The following is a 17,876-nucleotide window of genomic DNA, read 5'->3' on the forward strand; positions in this document are numbered from 1 at the left end:
GTCCATCCCTGACATCCCTGCCCATCCCTGCCCATCCCTGTCCATCCCTGCCTATCCCTGTCCATCCCTGCCATCCCTTCCATCCCTGCCCATCCCTGTCCATCCCTGTCCATCCCTGCCCATCCCTGCCCATCCCTGCCATCCCTTCCATCCCTGCCCATCCCTGCCCATCCCTGCCCATCCCTGTCCATCCCTGTCCATCCCAGCCATCCCTGCCATCCCTGCCCATCCCTGTCCATCCCTGCCCATCCCTGCCATCCCTTCCATCCCAGCCATCCCTGCCCATCCCTGTCCATCCCTGCCCATCCCTGCCCATCCCTTCCATCCCTGCCCATCCCTGTCCATCCCTGTCCATCCCTGCCATCCCTGCCCATCCCTGCCCATCCCTGCCCATCCCTGTCCATCCCTGCCCATCCCTGCCATCTCTGCCCATCCCTGTCCATCCCTGCCCATCCCTGCCATCCCTGCCCATCCCTGCCCATCCCTGCCCGGCTCTGCCATCCCTGCCCATCCCTGCCCATCCCTGTCCATCCCTGTCCATCCCTGCCCATCCCAGCCATCCCCGCCCATCTCTGCCCATCCCTGCCCATCCCTGCCCATCCCTGTCCATCCCTGCCCATCCCTGTCCATCCCTGTCCATCCCAGCCATCCCTGCCCATCCCTGTCCATCCCTGTCCATCCCTGTCCATCCCTGCCCATCCCAGCCCATCCCTGCCCATCCCTGCCCATCCCTGTCCATCCCTGTCCATCCCTGTCCATCCCTGCCTATCCCTGCCCATCCCTGTCCATCCCTGCCCATCCCTGTCCATCCCTGCCCATCCCTGCCCATCCCTGCCCATCCCTGCCCATCCCTTCCATCCCTGTCCATCCCTGTCCATCCCTGCCATCCCTTCCATCCCTGCCCATCCCTGTCCATCCCTGTCCATCCCTGTCCATCCCTGCCTATCCCTGCCCATCCCTGCCCATCCCTGCCATCCCTTCCATCCCTGCCCATCCCTGCCCATCCCTGTCCATCCCTGCCCATCCCTGTCCATCCCTGTCCATCCCAGCCATCCCTGCCCATCCCTGCCCATCCCTGCCCATCCCTGCCCGGCTCTGCCATCCCTGTCCATCCCTGCCATCCCTGCCATCCCTGCCCATCCCAGCCATCCCTGCCCATCCCTGCCCATCCCTGCCCATCCCTGCCCATCCCTGTCCATCCCTGCCCATCCCTGCCCATCCCTTCCATCCCTGCCCATCCCTGCCATCCCTGTCCATCCCTGTCCATCCCTGCCCATCCCTGTCCATCCCTGCCCATCCCTTCCATCCCTGCCCATCCCTGCCATCCCTGTCCATCCCTGCCCATCCCTGCCCATCCCTTCCATCCCTGCCCATCCCTGCCCATCCCTATCCATCCCTGCCCATCCCTGCCATCCCTGCCCATCCCTGCCCGGCTCTGCCATCCCAGCCCATCCCTGCCATCCCTGCCATCCCTATCCATCCCTGCCCATCCCTGCCATCCCTGCCCATCCCTGCCCGGCTCTGCCATCCCTGTCCATCCCTGCCATCCCTGCCCATCCCTGCCCATCCCTGCCCATCCCAGCCCATCCCAGCCCATCCCTGCCATCCCTGCCATCCCTGCCCATCTCTGCCCATCCCTGCCCATCCATGCCCATCCCTGCCATCCCTTCCATCCCAGCCATCCCTGTCCATCCCTGTCCATCCCTGCCCATCCCTGCCATCCCTTCCATCCCTGTCCATCCCTGTCCATCCCTGCCATCCCTGCCCATCCCTGCCCATCCCTGTCCATCCCTGCCCATCCCTGTCCATCCCTGTCCATCCCTGTCCATCCCTGCCATCCCTGCCCATCCCTGCCCATCCCTGTCCATCCCTGCCCATCCCTGCCCATCCCTGTCCATCCCTGCCCATCCCTGCCCATCCCTGCCCATCCCTGCCCATCCCAGCCATCCCTGTCCATCCCTGCCATCCCTGTCCATCCCTGCCCATCCCTGCCATCTCTTCCATCCCTGTCCATCCCTGTCCATCCCTGTCCATCCCTGCCCATCCCTGCCCATCCCTGCCCATCCCTGCCATCCCTTCCATCCCTGCCCATCCCTGCCCATCCCTGTCCATCCCTGCCCATCCCTGTCCATCCCAGCCATCCCTGCCCATCCCTGCCCATCCCTGCCCATCCCTGCCCGGCTCTGCCATCCCTGTCCATCCCTGCCATCCCTGCCATCCCTGCCCATCCCAGCCATCCCTGCCCATCCCTGTCCATCCCTGCCCATCCCTGCCCATCCCTGCCCATCCCTTCCATCCCTGCCCATCCCTGCCATCCCTGTCCATCCCTGCCCATCCCTGCCCATCCCTTCCATCCCTGCCCATCCCTGCCCATCCCTATCCATCCCTGCCCATCCCTGTCCATCCCTGCCCATCCCTGCCCGGCTCTGCCATCCCTGTCCATCCCTGCCATCCCTGCCCATCCCTGCCCATCCCTGCCCATCCCAGCCCATCCCAGCCCATCCCTGCCATCCCTGCCCATCCCTGTCCATCCCTGCCCATCCCTTCCATCCCTGCCCATCCCTGCCCATCCCTGCCATCCCTGTCCATCCCTGCCCATCCCTGCCCATCCCTGCCATCCCTGCCCAGCTCTGCCATCCCTGCCCATCCCTGCCATCCCTGCCCATCCCTGTCCATCCCTGTCCATCCCTGCCCATCCCTGTCCATCCCTGTCCATCCCAGCCATCCCTGCCCATCCCTGCCATCCCTGCCATCCCTGCCCATCTCTGCCCATCCCTGCCCATCCATGCCCATCCCTGCCATCCCTTCCATCCCAGCCATCCCTGTCCATCCCTGTCCATCCCTGTCCATCCCTGCCCATCCCTGTCCATCCCTGTCCATCCCAGCCATCCCTGCCCATCCCTGCCCATCCCTGCCCATTCCTGCCCATCTCTGCCATCCCTGTCCATCCCTGCCATCCCTGCCATCCCTGCCCATCCCTGTCCATCCCTGCCCATCCCTGCCCATCCCTTCCATCCCTGCCCATCCCTGTCCATCCCTGTCCATCCCTGCCATCCCTGCCCATCCCTGCCCATCCCTGTCCATCCCTGCCTATCCCTGTCCATCCCTGCCATCCCTGTCCATCCCTGCCATCCCTGTCCGTCCCTGTCCATCCCTGCCCATCCCTGCCATCCCTGCCCATCCCTGTCCATCCCTGCCCATCCCTGCCATCCCTGTCCATCCCTGCCCATCCCTGCCCATCCCTGCCCATCCCTGCCCATCCCTGCCATCCCTGCCCATCCGTGTCCATCCCTGTCCATCCCTGTCCATCCCTGTCCATCCCTGTCCATCCCTGCCCATCCATGCCCATCCCTGCCCATCCCTGTCCATCCCTGCCCATCCCTGTCCACCCCTGTCCATCCCAGCCCTTCCCGGCTGCGCCGCTCGGTGAGCTCCGCGCTCCGCCGCGCCGCCAGGGGTCGCTGTTCGCGGGCGCGGGCCCGGCCCCTCCCCCCGGCGCGCGGTGCGTTTGGCGCGCGCGGCCCGCGGAGGGGGCGGCGATGGCGGGAGGCGGCGGCGGGCCCGGAGCCGGGCCGGTGGCGCAGGGGCTGAAGGAAGCGCTGGTGGAGACGCTGACGGGGATCCTGTGCCCGGTGCAGGCGGTGCGAGCCGCTGCTGAGGAGCAGGTGAAGGTGCTGGAGGTGACAGAGGGTGAGTGAGGGCCGCGCTGAGGGGATGGGGCGACCCCAGGCCGCCGCCACAGCGATCCCCGGTACCGGCGCCTCACGGCTGCGCCTTGGCCTCGGCCGAACCTTCCAGCCTCGTCGCTGGAGCCGGCGGGAGCGGGCGGCTGTGGCTGGTTTCCTGCCGGCTGTCGGTGTGTGCCCGACGTCTCTCACGGAACCACGGGATAGCTGGGGCTGAAGGGGACCTTTGGCGATGGTTCGGGCCCGGCCCTGCCCAGGCAGGGTCACCTGGAGCAGGTGACGCGGGGACACGTCGCGGTGGGTTTGGAGTGTCTGCAGAGGGCGACCTCCCTGGGGAGATGTTCCAGCGCTCTGCCTCCCTGAATGTAAAGTTCTTCCTCGTGTTGAGGTGGAACTTCTGCGGTTTAGTTTAGGGCCATCGCTCCTTGTCCTGTCGCTGGACACTGCGGAGAAGAGTCTGGCACCAACCCTTTGGCACCCGCCGTGGCGGTACTCTATGGATTGCTGAGATTTCCCTCTCAGTCTTCTCTAGACTAAACAAGCCCGGCTCCCAGTCTCTGCTCGCCAGAGAGCTGCTCCAGACCCCTGATCATCATCCACACTGCCCCGCGCAGGGCTCGGTGCCCGAGGGACGGGCTGGCCCCCGCCTGCAGCGGGGCGTGTCCGGGGCACTGCTCTGGGCAGGGGCGCTCTGCCCGTGGGTGCCTCTGGGGTGGTGTGTGAGAACTGGGCTCCAAGGAGCGCTCTGAGCTCACCAGGGTAGGACGTGGAGGGGCCGGGGTGGTGAAGCTGCAGGGCTGTTGCTCTGGGTACCTTGGTCCACCTCAGCTGGAGTCCGAGGGTTGGTTACGTGAGGGTCATGGAGAGCCCTTCCATCTGTAGACCCTGCCCTGCTCCCGCAGGAATCTTCTTCACCTCCGGATGTGTGGCCTGGTGTGTGCCCATGTTCTGCAGGTTGTCATCTGCATGGTGTGTTGGAGGTTGAGGGTGGCCAGGATGTAGCTGTGCCCTCATCCAGTGGGAAACTCCAGTGACAGAGCTCCACTGTCTGTTATGGAGAGCTGAGGACAAGCAGGACAGTGGAGCTGGATGGCAACTAGCCTGTGGCTTTGGAAAGAGAGATCCTAAATGAGCAAAAAGCCCAAGTTCAAGCAGTGTTGCTCATCATTCCATTAGTCCTTTGGCCTTTTCATGGTGACACTAGGTTAGTTCATGCACTGGCTGCTTTTTCTGTGTGGAAGATACATTTAAAAACCTGTTAATGCTAACATTTTATTTTGCTTCAGCCCAAATCACTGGAATTTGTAGAAACCACAGGAAGATGTGTAGATGATCTGCTGTGACAGGAGCTGGAGAGTGCAGCACTGCAACCCTGGGCCTGAAGTTTTGCCTGTGGCCTGGCAGCTTGATGGACTGGTTGTTTGTAGACCCTCCTGGAAATTTTGCCTTACCTTTAGTCTGATTGCACTCTTCTGAATGTGTTTTGTGAACTCTTTCTGCTCCTGAACTTCAGCTCAGAAGTGTTACCAGAGGCAGTTTGTGGTACTAAGAGGGAAGGTGTAAGGGTGAGGCAGGGTCAAGAGCGGTGTTGTGATTTTGCTGCTCTGGGAGTGAAGGCAGGCAGTTGTTTGATAAAATGTTTGTTGTTGTGCATTCCCTTAAAGTGCTTGTACCACACCCAGCTTAGCTCTTCCTGGCATTACCAGGAATTCTGTGTCACCCCCACAGCTCTTGGAGTTTCGTGGAGTGGTTTGATGACATTGCAGCAGCACAAGTTTGGAAGGGCTGGGAGGTTCATTGACCGTGGAGCCTTGGCCTTCACTGCCTACCTCAGTGGCAGCTTCTCCCCAAAGAGTCTGAACCTTTTCACAGACTGGGTGACAGATTTCCAGAGAAGAATGTTTTCAAAGGGTTCTAGGCAATGGATGTCCCTGAGGATTGCAGAATTGCATTCAGTGGATGTTATGGTAAGAGGAATGGAGTCATCTACCCTTCCATTTTGTCATTCTTATAAAGATAAGAGTGACAATTCTTATAATTCTGATAATTATAGTTCTCTGATAATTCTCTGTGGTTGTAGGGCCAGAACTCTGAGGTCTGGTCCTGTCCAGGATCTGTCCCTGTGACCTGGAAGAGGCTGCAGAACCTACACAAGCAGCTTGCAGGTGACACCGAACTGGAGGGGAGGCAGTTGATGTCCTGAGGGCAGGGCTGCTCTCCAGGGAGCCCTGCAGGAACAGAGCCAGAGGAATTCAGGAAGGACAGACAGCACGTTCAACTCCTGGGACAGGACTGCTGGGATGTGGGTCAGGTACTGCCTGGCTGGGGAGCAGCCTTGGGACAAAGGGCCAGGAAATACCAGTGCCTGGTGAGCTGGACAGGGCCAGCAGTGTGCCCTGGAGGCCACCTGCACGCCGGGCTGTGTGAGCAGGACAGAGGCAGTGATCAGCCCTCTCTAGTCCGTGCTCATTGGACCACACCTGGAATACCTGGGCAGTTTTGCTCCCACCCCCCTGGGATGAGACACAGCAGCAAAGGGGAGTGAGTTCAGCAGAGGGTCATGGGTTGGGCCGGGCAACTGCAGCACTCACCACATGAGGTGATACTGGGGTTGAGGGGTTTTCCACTGGGGGAGCAAGAGGGTTTTGGGGGTGGGTCTGACAGCAGCTTCTGGTCACTATGAGGAGATTGTCAGGACCTGAGAGGTGGGAGAGGATGAGGGATAAATGGGCACAAACTCAAAACTGGAGGTTCCAACTGGCTATGAGGAGTTTTTAAGCTGATTGTGTTGTTTCCATCCTTGAGTATCTCCAAGACATGCCTAGAAAATCTGAGCACCCGGATCTAATTCTGCAGATTCTGCTTTGATCATGGGGGTTTGACTGGAAACCTCCCGAGGTCTCTTTCAGGGAATTATTTTGAAAACTTTTGATTCCTCCTCTCTTGTACTAGGCAAGCAGCATGGGAAGAATAAGCTGTATTTCCCTTTCTGTGCTGTCTTTGGTATGGAGAAGCTTGCAAAAACCAAGAGGAAGAGCTACATGAATCTGGTGTGTGCCAGCACCATATTATTGAGATAGAGAAATGTAGATTATGTGTGTCACAAGTACTTCAAAAGAGGAAAAATGTATCATTAAGCAATATGAAGAAGATGCTGAAGTAGAAGTGGAGTAGGAAAGAGTTCAAGTGTTGACACTTAATGCAAAACAAAGTTGGCAAAAAGAAATTGAGGAAGAACTAGTTAAAGTCATAAAAATAAAAGTGCTTTCAAATGTTGCTGAAGCAGAAAAAGTTTCAGAAGTGTTCAAAGCCAGGGACTCACTTGGGAATTCAGTACAGAGGGACTGCAGAAGAGCCATTCCTTGTGCTGATGTTGACTTGACTTGCACCATTGAGGAGCCTACAGCAGACACATCAGGGAACTGAGTAGAAGCAGTTCACTTACCAGTCTGCCATAAGCAGCAAGTGCTAAAGAATGGACTCTGGGAGAGTTTAGAGGGACTCAAACATTCAATTACTGTGCAAAAGTTGGGCTGTAAAACTTGCCACTTAGGGACCAGCTGAGTATTAAGCTAGTAAACATGGGACAGCCTTTAGTGAGAGCTCCAAGGTGAAGAGCAGCAGGGGCTGGTACAGGGGAGTGGTGTGGGTTTTGCACTGCCTGTTATGGTTAAAATTCAGCAGTTGGAATGAGAAGAGACAGGCACAATAAATTGTTGTTTCAGAAAAATTGTTTGAAGGAGTCCTGGGACTTCCAGAAAGCACTTAGAAAGTTCACTTGCTGAAACTTTTTTTGCAGAAACTGAGCTCCTGACCACAGCTCTTGACTGGCAGGGTCAGGAATCCCAAGTGAAGCTGAGCTGCTCAGCACATCTGTAAATGGTGTGGAACAGAGTGAATAGGGGTGGAACAAAGTTGCTGATAGTGCTGCTCAGTCTGGCCAGAGTGAGAATCAGTGGCACAAATTACAAGATGATTTCACAAGGTGTGTTGAGTGCAGGCACAGGAGGTGTAGTTAGTCAGTGTTGGTCAGCAGAGTAGTGTTGGGGGAGGGGGGAGCCAGTCCAGATAATGCCCTAAAAAGTTATGGGCGGTCGTAACTATTGTCTTTGGGAGAAGAAATCCCATTGTCTGTGTGAAGAGTTCACTGAAAATACCCAATCACTGCTCTGTCATGCTCCAGTAAGCTAAATGGACCGTTAAGGAGGGAACAGAGAACAAAGCCGTCATAAATTCCTCATGCTTCCACAGCCAGTGCTGCATGTATTACTGGTCTGCTGCTGTTGCAGGGATCAAGCAGGGCAGCAGAAAGGCAGCACAGACGCTCACAGAGGTGTAGAAAAGCTTCTGTTTTCAAAGGACCTAATCCATTCGCTTTTCTGCCTGGGAAAGGGTTAGCAGAGATGGAGGCTCTGAAATAATAAGCTACAGAGAAGGTGGGTAAGGAGGGATTGTTTGTGACTTTTCATAAAGCTGAGATCACAGAATCATGGAATATCCTCGGCTGTCAGGAGAAAATGAATCTGAAACAGGCAGAATTAGGCTGTTGCCCCAGTGCGCAAACTGTGGAATTCATTGCTGCTGGATGTTAGAAGTAGAAATGGTTTTAAAATGATTTAACATTCCTGGAGGAAAAATCTCCAGGTTGAATACAGTGGTTGGATATAACACCCACTTCAGGAGGTTCCTAACGCCAGCATTTCCTTGAGGGTGTTGGGGCAGCATTGCTCTGCCCCCACCTCTTTTCCTAAGCTGCTCATGGGTTGGGTTGTGGTTAGGCCAATGCAGCTGTTGGCTCTCCTGTGTGATGTGTGCTGCTCTCTCTTCCAGGCAGGTTTTAGCCAGGTCAGGATGGTTCATGTGTTTAGAGGATGCAGTTGAGCTCTCTGAAGCAGGCTGACAGGGAATCTGGCCAGTGCTTGTACAAGGAGTTGAGTAGCAGTGCACAGTCAAAGCCTCTGGAACAGGCTGAATTGTTCAAGGGGAGTCTCCTGTCTGACTCCTTACACATGCTCTGGAGGAATATGGGATGTCTCCTCTGGATTAAGGACATGGTAGCAGTTTCTTCCCACCATGTCAGCCTTTGGCAACTGCCAGATATCCTCAGCAACTCAGTCTCTCACCTGCTTCTGCATCTTCTGTCTGCTGAGGAAACAGGCACCACTTGGCAGCTTGGGGATGGGAGATGCATTGCTGTTGGTCTCTGGGAAGAGGAGAGTTCACCTGGTGACCTTTGTTGTCTCTAGATTTTAGTGGAACATAAATAAAAGCAATGCCTCAGACTGCAGGGGGAAGGCAGAGAAGTAGGAGCTGCAGCTGTGGAGTAGTGCTGCTGTGAGTGTGTCTAACTTGGCTCCACTGTGGTATCAGTGTGTTGCTGGTGAAGTGGAGCTTCTGTTCCCTTTATCTGGTCCATCCAGGTAGATCCATGCACCACCCCGATGGTGGAATGTGGAAAAATGGTCTCTTCCTCTAGGTCTTACTGTATTGGAGAACATGTGTGGAGCCCAAGTCATCTCCTGGAATGCCAGAGCAGGGCAGTGGCAGTCTGAGGAGTTCATGTTCAGCAGGAGGGCTCAGATGCTGAGAATCACAGCCTTCTGAGTTGGAATGGACCCACAAAGCTCATCCTGTCCAACTCTGTTGGATGGCTTTTACCCCACAGAGAGGAGCAGTGTTTGCCACACAATCCTCTAAATTATGTGGATAAGAAGGTTTAATGGCAGCTTTTCAGACAATTGGAAAACACTGCTCCCTGCTTGCCAGGTTAGATTCCGGGTTTGATGTTTTATGGTGACAGTATTTAGTTTCCGAGCTGTTGGCTCTTGTGCTCTGGAAATGTGGTGGTGAGAGATGAATGGCTCCAGGCTGGAGAACTGCCTTTCTTTTGCCTATCTGTTTTATGTGTTTCTGTGTGTCCTTTTTGCAGGTAGAAAGACATTAAAAGGCCATCTTCAGCATGGCTTATGTTGTGACACCCCGTGTGTGAAAAGGCACCTTCAGCTCAGTCCTTCACAAGGTTGTCTGTTGCCAGAAGCTGAGATATGCAGGTGGCAGTGAAGATGGTGCTGACCCTGGCAGATTGACTCCTGTGTCAGTCTGGGCATGCTGACCCTCTTATCCATCTTGTTTGAGACTAGTCTTGTCTAGGAGACAACCAGTACTTTGATTTGAATGTGATTTCAGAGTGGAAGATTTGCTTTATGGGTTTTGTAAATGTTCTTTCACTAGCTCCTCTTCCAGAGCAGGTGGCTCAGAACATTCAGTTTGATGCTTTAAAACTTGTTGATTCTCTGGTGGTATTTTCATGATACAGTTTGCTGTCCATTTGTACCAGAGCACCTACAGGTACCATAATGGCACAAAGCAAATTGCATCACTTGTGCTTCCCTGGTTCAGCATGTTTTTGCTTATGGTCAGCTCCTTCCTGGCAGAACTGCTTTAATATGGCTTCAGGAGGGATTTCAGTGTTGCATCAGGTACTCTGTGAGTACATGATTTTATGCCATGAACCCAAGCATTATTTGGAAGGAGAGATTCTGGAGAATACAAAGACATGACCACAACTTGTGGTTTTGTGGTACTCTTTTGGCTGTAACTTGAATTGTAGTAGAGTGATGGGCAGAAATGAGTGGAAGTCCTGTGGGTGGCTTGCGCTGAATTCTTAACTTGGTAAACTTTAACACTGAACTGATTTGTAACAGGAAAGGTGAAACAAGAAATGGCCGCATTGCAACATACGATACTGCCTGTCGGTCAGAACGGTTATTCACAGCAGCAAACGCTGGCGTTTGCTCTGTGAAATGCCCCAGATATGTTGAGTGTAGAGAGAAGTTGTGAAGAAGGGTTTCAAAGGAGATACTTAAAACTAGCACAGCTTCTGGAGAAGAGTGAGCTCAATCTTTCTGTCTTTTGCTGAGAAATGAGGAAAACATGAATGCAGTTTTAGAGGTGTGCTAACAAAAGGAGTGCTTTTGGAGCAGTTCTTGAGCATCATGATGGAGGATGAAGAATTTCCTCAAAGCAGCACATGTGTGGAGTATCAGAACTCAGGCTAAGCATTAGATTCTTGCTTGGTGTTTCCTCCTGGTCTGTCTGCAGATCCTCATTTGCTTCTCTGCTGGTCTGATCTCATGGCTGGCCCTGCTTTGAGCAGGAGACTGGACTGGGTGACCTCCTGAGGTCCCTTTCAACCCAAGTTGCTTTATGATGATGTTATTGAAAGCCAGTCCTGTGGAAAACATCTGTGCCTGTGTGGCTGAGGACCACAATGCACAAAGGTGGGCAAGTATTGGTAAAGGGATCTCATTTTCTGGTGCTGCTGTGGTGGTGGTGGTGAGATCCAGCCTCTGCAGACCAAGTGTTGCTTTAATTTGGAGTGTCAGTGGCCATGGGCCACCTGGATTCACCAGACTAGCTGCAGCAGCTGCCTCAGTCCTTTCTCCCCCTCACCCTGTCTCTGCCCTCAGCAGGGACATTGAAAGGGACCCTTAGCAGTTCCTGAACCAGGTCTGCATGGATGTGCTGAGCTGGATTCGGTCCGTGCTGACCCCTTTCAGCTAGGCAGGTAGGTGCAACGATTCAGTAGAAACTTCTGCTCATTTATTCCTTCCTGCTTGCTTGCTAGTAATTTTTGGTTTCATGTGGCTTAGTTTGGCAAAAATGTTGGGGGTGAAGAGATTACCTAAACTGGTTACGTGGTAGATAGAGTTTGTTATGAAGGAGGAGACTTTGATTTTGGTAATATTGAGGTTAATGAAGAGGAGAAGCAGAGCCAGGAGAAAATGTGTTTGCTAAGTGCTGACTATGCCAGAGCATTTTAAAAAAGCTTCATTAAAAGCTTCTAATCTTTGAGGTTTACAGACTTTATCTTAGGGAGAAGACTTGGTATTTCTGATATCTCAAATTTACAAAATACAAGTGAAGGAATCGCCTATCAAGGTCTATTTGAACTGCATTTGCCCATGATATTTCCAGCCAACTGGAAAAGAACTCAATAATAAACCATCCTTTGAGAAAAGAGGAGCCAGTGAGCTGTACAAGGATCAGTGTAATATCAGTCCCTGGAAATATTATTGGAGCAGCTCATTAAACAGCTTGTCAGTGTCTATAACAATAGGATAAATAGTTGCTGCACAACTAGTACTGTTTTATGTGATCTGTTCTTGATAAATCCATCTAATTTTGGTTTGACAGGAGAGCTGGCTTATTGCTTAAACAAGTCCTGGGTGTGAATGATCTGAATTCACCAGGATTCCTGATAGAAATTTACCCCAATGGTAACTTATCAGTTAAAAAGATGCAGTTTTATAATATTTTTAAGCAGGACATCAGGCTGAAAACCTGGAGGGGAGGGGGAGTTTTCAGTGGCTTTTTGTCAGAGCCAAGGGGTTTCTGGGGCAGAACTCTCGGTCACTGCAGCAGTGAGTAGGTCTGGTGTCCCAACAATGGCACTGCAGTCTGCCTGGGGAGCAGAACTAAGGTGCTGGAAAATGGAGAAACTAAATATTGTAAATCACAGGCCATGATTAAACCTCCTCCTCCTGCCATTAAACCTCCTTATCCACATAATTTAGGGGACTGTGTGGCAGACGCTGCTCCTCTCCATAGGGTGTAAGCCATCCAACAGAGTTGGACTGGATGATGCTTGTGGGTCCATTCCAACTCTCCACTGTATGCCGAGAGAATACATGAAATGGATATATGTAAACAAATTAAGGATTGTGAACTAGAATACTGAGTTGTAGCTGTGTGAAGCAGTTGCAGTTACTCTGGCTTCCTTTATTTCTATTTCTGCCCTTTTTAGCTTTCCATTTATACTCCTTATACCCTTCCAACTTAGCCTTTAAAGATGGGGCTGAAATGCAATGCCACACTTGATCATGGAAATCACAAACAGCATGTAGAATAATGACTGCTTCAGTTAAAAGAAGTATTATGTTAAGTACATCTTGGAATGAGGCTCCCTCCTTTCATAGCTGGGATAAGAGGGTTATTTTCCTCTTTCTTAAATGCATGATCTATGAAGAAAGGGTGAAGGAACTGGGTATGTTCAGTGTGTGCTGGGGAAAGTGAGAGGCAATTATCTCCCAGCCCAGAAAAGCCTCTTAGCTGTGAGGTGGGTATTAGGAGACAGACATTTGTGAAGCACTCAGATGTGCTGCTCAGGGAAGTCACAGAACTCATTTTGAGAAGAATTCTCAGTCTGTGTTTGTCAGGGATGCTGTCAGCACATTTAGCCTGTCTGCAGGAGGCAGGGTGTGCTGACAGGACCCCAGGGCATAACTTCTGCTCCACAGCTTCTAAGAACTAAAACGTTAACAAATGTGTTTCTTAAGCAGACTAGTGAAATTAAATGAAGTATTTAGGACAGTTATCAGCTGCTTGGAACTTAAAATTGCAATTTTAAGCAAATTTATCGAGTTGTATGGATTTACCATACCAGAACAGCTGCTCTTCCAGGCTTTTATTTCCTGTGCTCAGCATCAACAGAATTGTTACATCGACAGAAGTGTTTGAACTTTGCCTTTGGCTTGGCTTCTTGTTTGGCAAGAAGCCACAAGAAGCTCTTGCTTTTTCTGGACAGATTCTTTGCAGGAGAAGGTCCTGCAGCCCCAAGGGCTGTCCAGGCAGTGCTGGTGTCACTGTGCTGGGCAGGGTTTGCTCAGGAAGGCGTTTGGTGTGTCCTGGGCAGTGGCAGGGTGAGGGCTGGCACAGCTGAAGCGATGCCTGCACATTCCTGGGGATGAACCCAGGGTGTCCAGAAAGGGACTGCTGGCTGCCAGTCTGCTGCTGTCTTGCTCCTTCCTGGATCTTTCCATGCATCTCTCCTGTAAAAACTTGAGTAATGATTTTACATTGCAGATAAGATGTTTATATATGTATTTAAATAATTTGCTTGTTATTAGCCTGCATTGCAAAATTTTTTGCCCATGAGGGAAGAAAATAAGGTGCCAAGACAATAAATTAAATTTTTGTGGGGAGCACAGGGGAGAATTAATGCCTCTGATTTATTTGAGTAGCTGTGCTTTGGAATTGCCTTCTCCTTCCTGCATGAGTCACTCAATTGGTATGATGTCCTTTTCCAAAAATCTTGATGACTTTTGCTGTGTGGCAATAAAAGTTACAATACCAATATTTGGGGTTTTTTCCTTGCAGAATTTGGTGTTCATTTAGCAGAACTGACTGTGGATCCTCAGGGAGCTCTGGCCATCCGGCAGGTGAGTTTTCCTGGAACTGCAGAAAGAATTTAGATGGAAATTTCCTTGGTTTTTAAAATATTCTTCCATGTTTTCAGGTGAAAAATTGGAAGTAGCTTTCTGAGTCTTTCTTTCAACATTATTCTGGTGTTATACTCTAGCATTTTTTGAACTTAATAAACCTCATGCTGAGACAATACTCTACTGGAAATGGACACAACTTAGGAGGTGGGTGGTAGACATCAGCATGCAGAAGTGTGGCTTCTCTTTGCAGAAGCTTTTTCTGTAGGTGTTTTCCTCCGTGGAAAGGAGTTTTGGTTCTGTATTTCTTTAGTTACTTTGTGACCTGAGTCTTGTGCCTTTCTAGAGCTGCTGCCTTGGGTGCTGTGCAGGCCATTGCTGTTCAGGGGATACCCAGCAGTTCTTCTTACTGCAGTAACTTTGTGGTCCATTTCATGGATTTTTTTTTTTTCATTTTTGGCAATCCCTGATGCCCCTCTAAAGAAGCATGATGGGACGGGAGGCTGAGCAAATGGGTCAGGGGTGATCCTTGCAATGGTTCCGGGATATGTCCCTGATTCCTGACCTCTCTCCTGATACAGCTGGCGTCCGTTATTCTCAAACAGTATGTGGAAACTCACTGGTGCTCTCAGTCTGAAAAGTTTAGACCTCCAGAGACCACAGAAAGGGTAAGACTTGGTTTCACCTTATCTGATTTGAAACACTTTATCCATCAAGAATATTAATTCTTTAGACAGTTAAAGAAGTACCGGTGCCCATGTGTATTTTGAGGATTAATGGCTTCAGTTAAGGTTTTTTGACATTTTGCACTTCAAAAATCTGTTTTCAGTTGCTTAAAACAGCACTGGGCTTGAGAAGCTTGGTCTGCTTCCTGTAGGGAAAGTTCAGCCACAATGTTCCTGTTATTCTCAGAACAAGACTAGAAGAAAAGCTGCTTCCTAAGTTTCACAAATACTGATTATGGCAGTCTTTTTTTTTCAGATTTGCTAAATCTTTTGTTATACATCTTGGGACTTAGAAGTTATTTTCCCACGACAGATTTTAGTTTAAAGCTGCTGGGTTTCATTAAGAATCCGTTCAGCAGGAGTATTTAACAGCTAAGATGGCCAGATATTCCAGCCCTTTCCACTCAGACTGTTGACTGGAGCATCTTTCATATCTAGAATATGATTCATCCCATCCAGAGATAATTGCTTGAATTATGTCCCAGAAGTGGTTTTTATTTTTTCCTGTCCCTTCAGGGCTGGATGACTGTTCTTGTTTACTGAAATCTTCCAAAGTAAGCAAACATAGTCCCTGACACTGGAGCAGGGATTTATCTCAGCTAACTCTGGATGTTTTCCATGTAGATCTGTACATCCTGTGTAGTTGCAGCTGTGTGCTATTTACTCTGTGCTTGTCTGATGCTGTGTGTGAGATGATGCTATGTTAAAACACACCATGCAGTTTTCTCTAAAAAATTACAGGGGGTGGTGTGCAAGAGCGTTTTTGTCTCCTGGATGTTCATTTTGTAAAACCAGCATTGAATCAATATCAGGATGCAGTCATAGGTCTAGATTGTTTTTTAATTAGATTGTGCTATGGCTGGGGATCTATTCTTAATGCTCTTGTTTTCTCCAGGCAAAAGTTGCCATCAGGGAGCTGCTGCCCAACGGGCTGAGGGAGTCCATCAGCAAGGTGCGCTCGAGCGTCGCCTACGCTGTGTCAGCCATCGCCCACTGGGACTGGCCCGAGGCCTGGCCCGAGCTCTTCAACCTGCTCATGGAGATGCTGGTCAGCGGCGACGTCAACGCAGTGCACGGAGCCATGAGAGTGCTCACAGGTCTGTGGCTGCCCTGGCTGGGCAAGGCTGCTGTAGGCAGCAGTTTAGGCTTTTCCTTGTGCCGGTATTCTGTCACGTTTCATCCAAATTGAAGAAATCGGAATTTTCTTCCTCTCTTCCCCTGGGCCTGATGCCTGTTGCTGGCTGTGGAATTGTGTGCTCAGCAGGTGTCATGAGAGCTGGGGAAGGAGGTGCTGTGCTACAGGTTAGAGCTCAGCAGGGACTTTGTAACATGCTGTTTTCCAGATACCTGCAGCTTTTAGTGTGGTATTTTTCTGCTTGCCTTTGAGGATTGCCTCAGGTAGATCGAATGACCCTTGTCTACTGAAGTGCAAATCAACGTGTTTCAATACACTTAGTGTTTCCCAAAGGTTCTATTGTTGCTGTTCCCTACAAATTGGATTTCTTATAAGAACTTCTCTTCTTTTTCCATTTTTTAGAATTTACCCGAGAAGTGACAGACATACAGATGCCACTTGTAGCTCCAGTTATTCTTCCAGAGATGTACAAAATTTTCACAATGGCAGAGGTATGATCTTCACAGTGAGGGTGGTATTGGATGAAATTAGAGGAAATGTTTCTTTGAACACAGAAACTCCAGATTTAATGGTTAAGTCATACTGTAGTATGAGTTAGATTTAAAGAATTTTCTTGATGATATAATAGTTGATGGCAGCTAATGTTTCAACAGAAAAGTTGAAGCCAATAATAAGAGAATAAAGCTAAAGCAAAAATGAAATACAATTAAAAGGAAGGAAATACAATTAAAAGGAAGTATCTTGTGTAAGAAGAATGTTGTGTTCTGATGTTTAACTTTTGTCTAGGTGTATGGGATTCGCACGAGGTCACGTGCAGTGGAGATATTTACCACGTGTGCCCACATGATCTGTAACATGGAGGAGTTGGAAAAGGCAAGAATTTAACTTGGCATACATGATACTTTGAATTCAAACTGAGTGAGGTTCTAAATAATAGTTAATATGGAAATGAAACACTCGAAAATTATGTACTGTGTCAGCTGGAATTCGGGGGAAGAGGCTGTAATTTAAGACATGTAAAGTAGCTGACTCCCTGCTTTACATGCATGCCTTGATAGTGGGACTTGGTTTCCATAATTAAGGTTAATTTGAGTCAGCGTGGGGAGGAGATGGAGTATCATCCCTTTGTTTGGAAATCTGTGGCTTAGCTTCCAGCCTTCAGCTGAGCCGTGTGTCCCGATCACCTGCCAGGCCTTGGGCACTGGGTAACGAGGGACCCTTGGGTGAGGCTTTGGTTCCAAGCTCCTGGAGCTTCACCTCGTGCTTCAGGAGGCGCCTGGGCCTCGTGTTCCTGAAGGGGTGGGAGAAGACAAACCCAGCCCAGTTTTGGAAAAATAGCTGTTAAGAAACAAACACAGCAGTCAAGCAGCTTTAGACATGAGTCTGCTGTCTGGCTCTAACTGAGCACATCTGCATTTTAAATGGCCTTTGACAAGTGGCTTTTCCAGCACTCCCAGACAATAAATGGTTATTTTTAACTTTTGGGGTGTGAAGATAGGGAAGGGTGACTCTCAGTCTAGTGGCTGGTCACTGCTGAGTGGGTTGATGTGCTGTTCCCTCCGTGTTTGCACGGGGAGCCATCCAGTACAGACTTTTGGAAAGTTCTGGTAATTACATTGTATCTGTACTGCCGTGACAAGGGTATTCATACACTGTGTCATGCAGCTGATACCAGTAGCTAAGAGATTGTAGTAGCTCCCCACTCTTATTCTGGAGAAGGGCTGGAAGTGTCCTTTGCATCGAATACTATATCTTTTCTGTTGAAATTTTACTTAAAAACAAAGAAAAAGGGAATATTTTTATAAATTGCATTTCCTAATTGATTTAAACATAGGACTTCGCTGTCCTGGCTATGAATTTATGAGGAATAATCTCAATAAAATTATTTTGGTCCTGTATTATTTGCTCTGCCAAGGACTGCTTATGGAGTGCTCTGGAAAAATACTTGCTTCATTTTCCTAGGAAGAATCATCCCATTGATCTTCAGGCCAGCTGTTGATCCTCAGCTTGTTTGGTTTGGGAGATGGAGGCTCTGCAAGGAGACAAATGCCAGCCGCAGGGTTTGGGGTGGTTGTGTGTGTGATGGAGCCACCCCAGGTTGGTTTTGAAG

The 17,876-nt window shown here is 50.6% G+C and overlaps 1 protein-coding gene across 1 annotated transcript in view; it reads left to right on the forward strand.

The window, feature by feature from the left end:
• The first annotated feature begins 3,503 nt into the window (after positions 1–3,503).
• Positions 3,504–17,876, forward strand: part of IPO9 (importin 9) — a 38,686-nt gene continuing 24,313 nt past the window's right edge. Inside the window, exons 1-6 of the mRNA XM_068173333.1 lie at positions 3,504–3,690; positions 13,845–13,906; positions 14,488–14,574; positions 15,527–15,728; positions 16,169–16,257; positions 16,553–16,639. Coding sequence (XP_068029434.1) covers positions 3,540–3,690; positions 13,845–13,906; positions 14,488–14,574; positions 15,527–15,728; positions 16,169–16,257; positions 16,553–16,639 — 678 coding nt within the window. The 5' untranslated portion in view covers positions 3,504–3,539. The remainder of the gene's footprint in view (positions 3,691–13,844; positions 13,907–14,487; positions 14,575–15,526; positions 15,729–16,168; positions 16,258–16,552; positions 16,640–17,876) is intronic.

Source organism: Anomalospiza imberbis, chromosome 26 (genome assembly GCF_031753505.1).
Source record: "Anomalospiza imberbis isolate Cuckoo-Finch-1a 21T00152 chromosome 26, ASM3175350v1, whole genome shotgun sequence".
Classification (NCBI taxonomy): Eukaryota; Metazoa; Chordata; class Aves; order Passeriformes; family Viduidae; genus Anomalospiza; species Anomalospiza imberbis.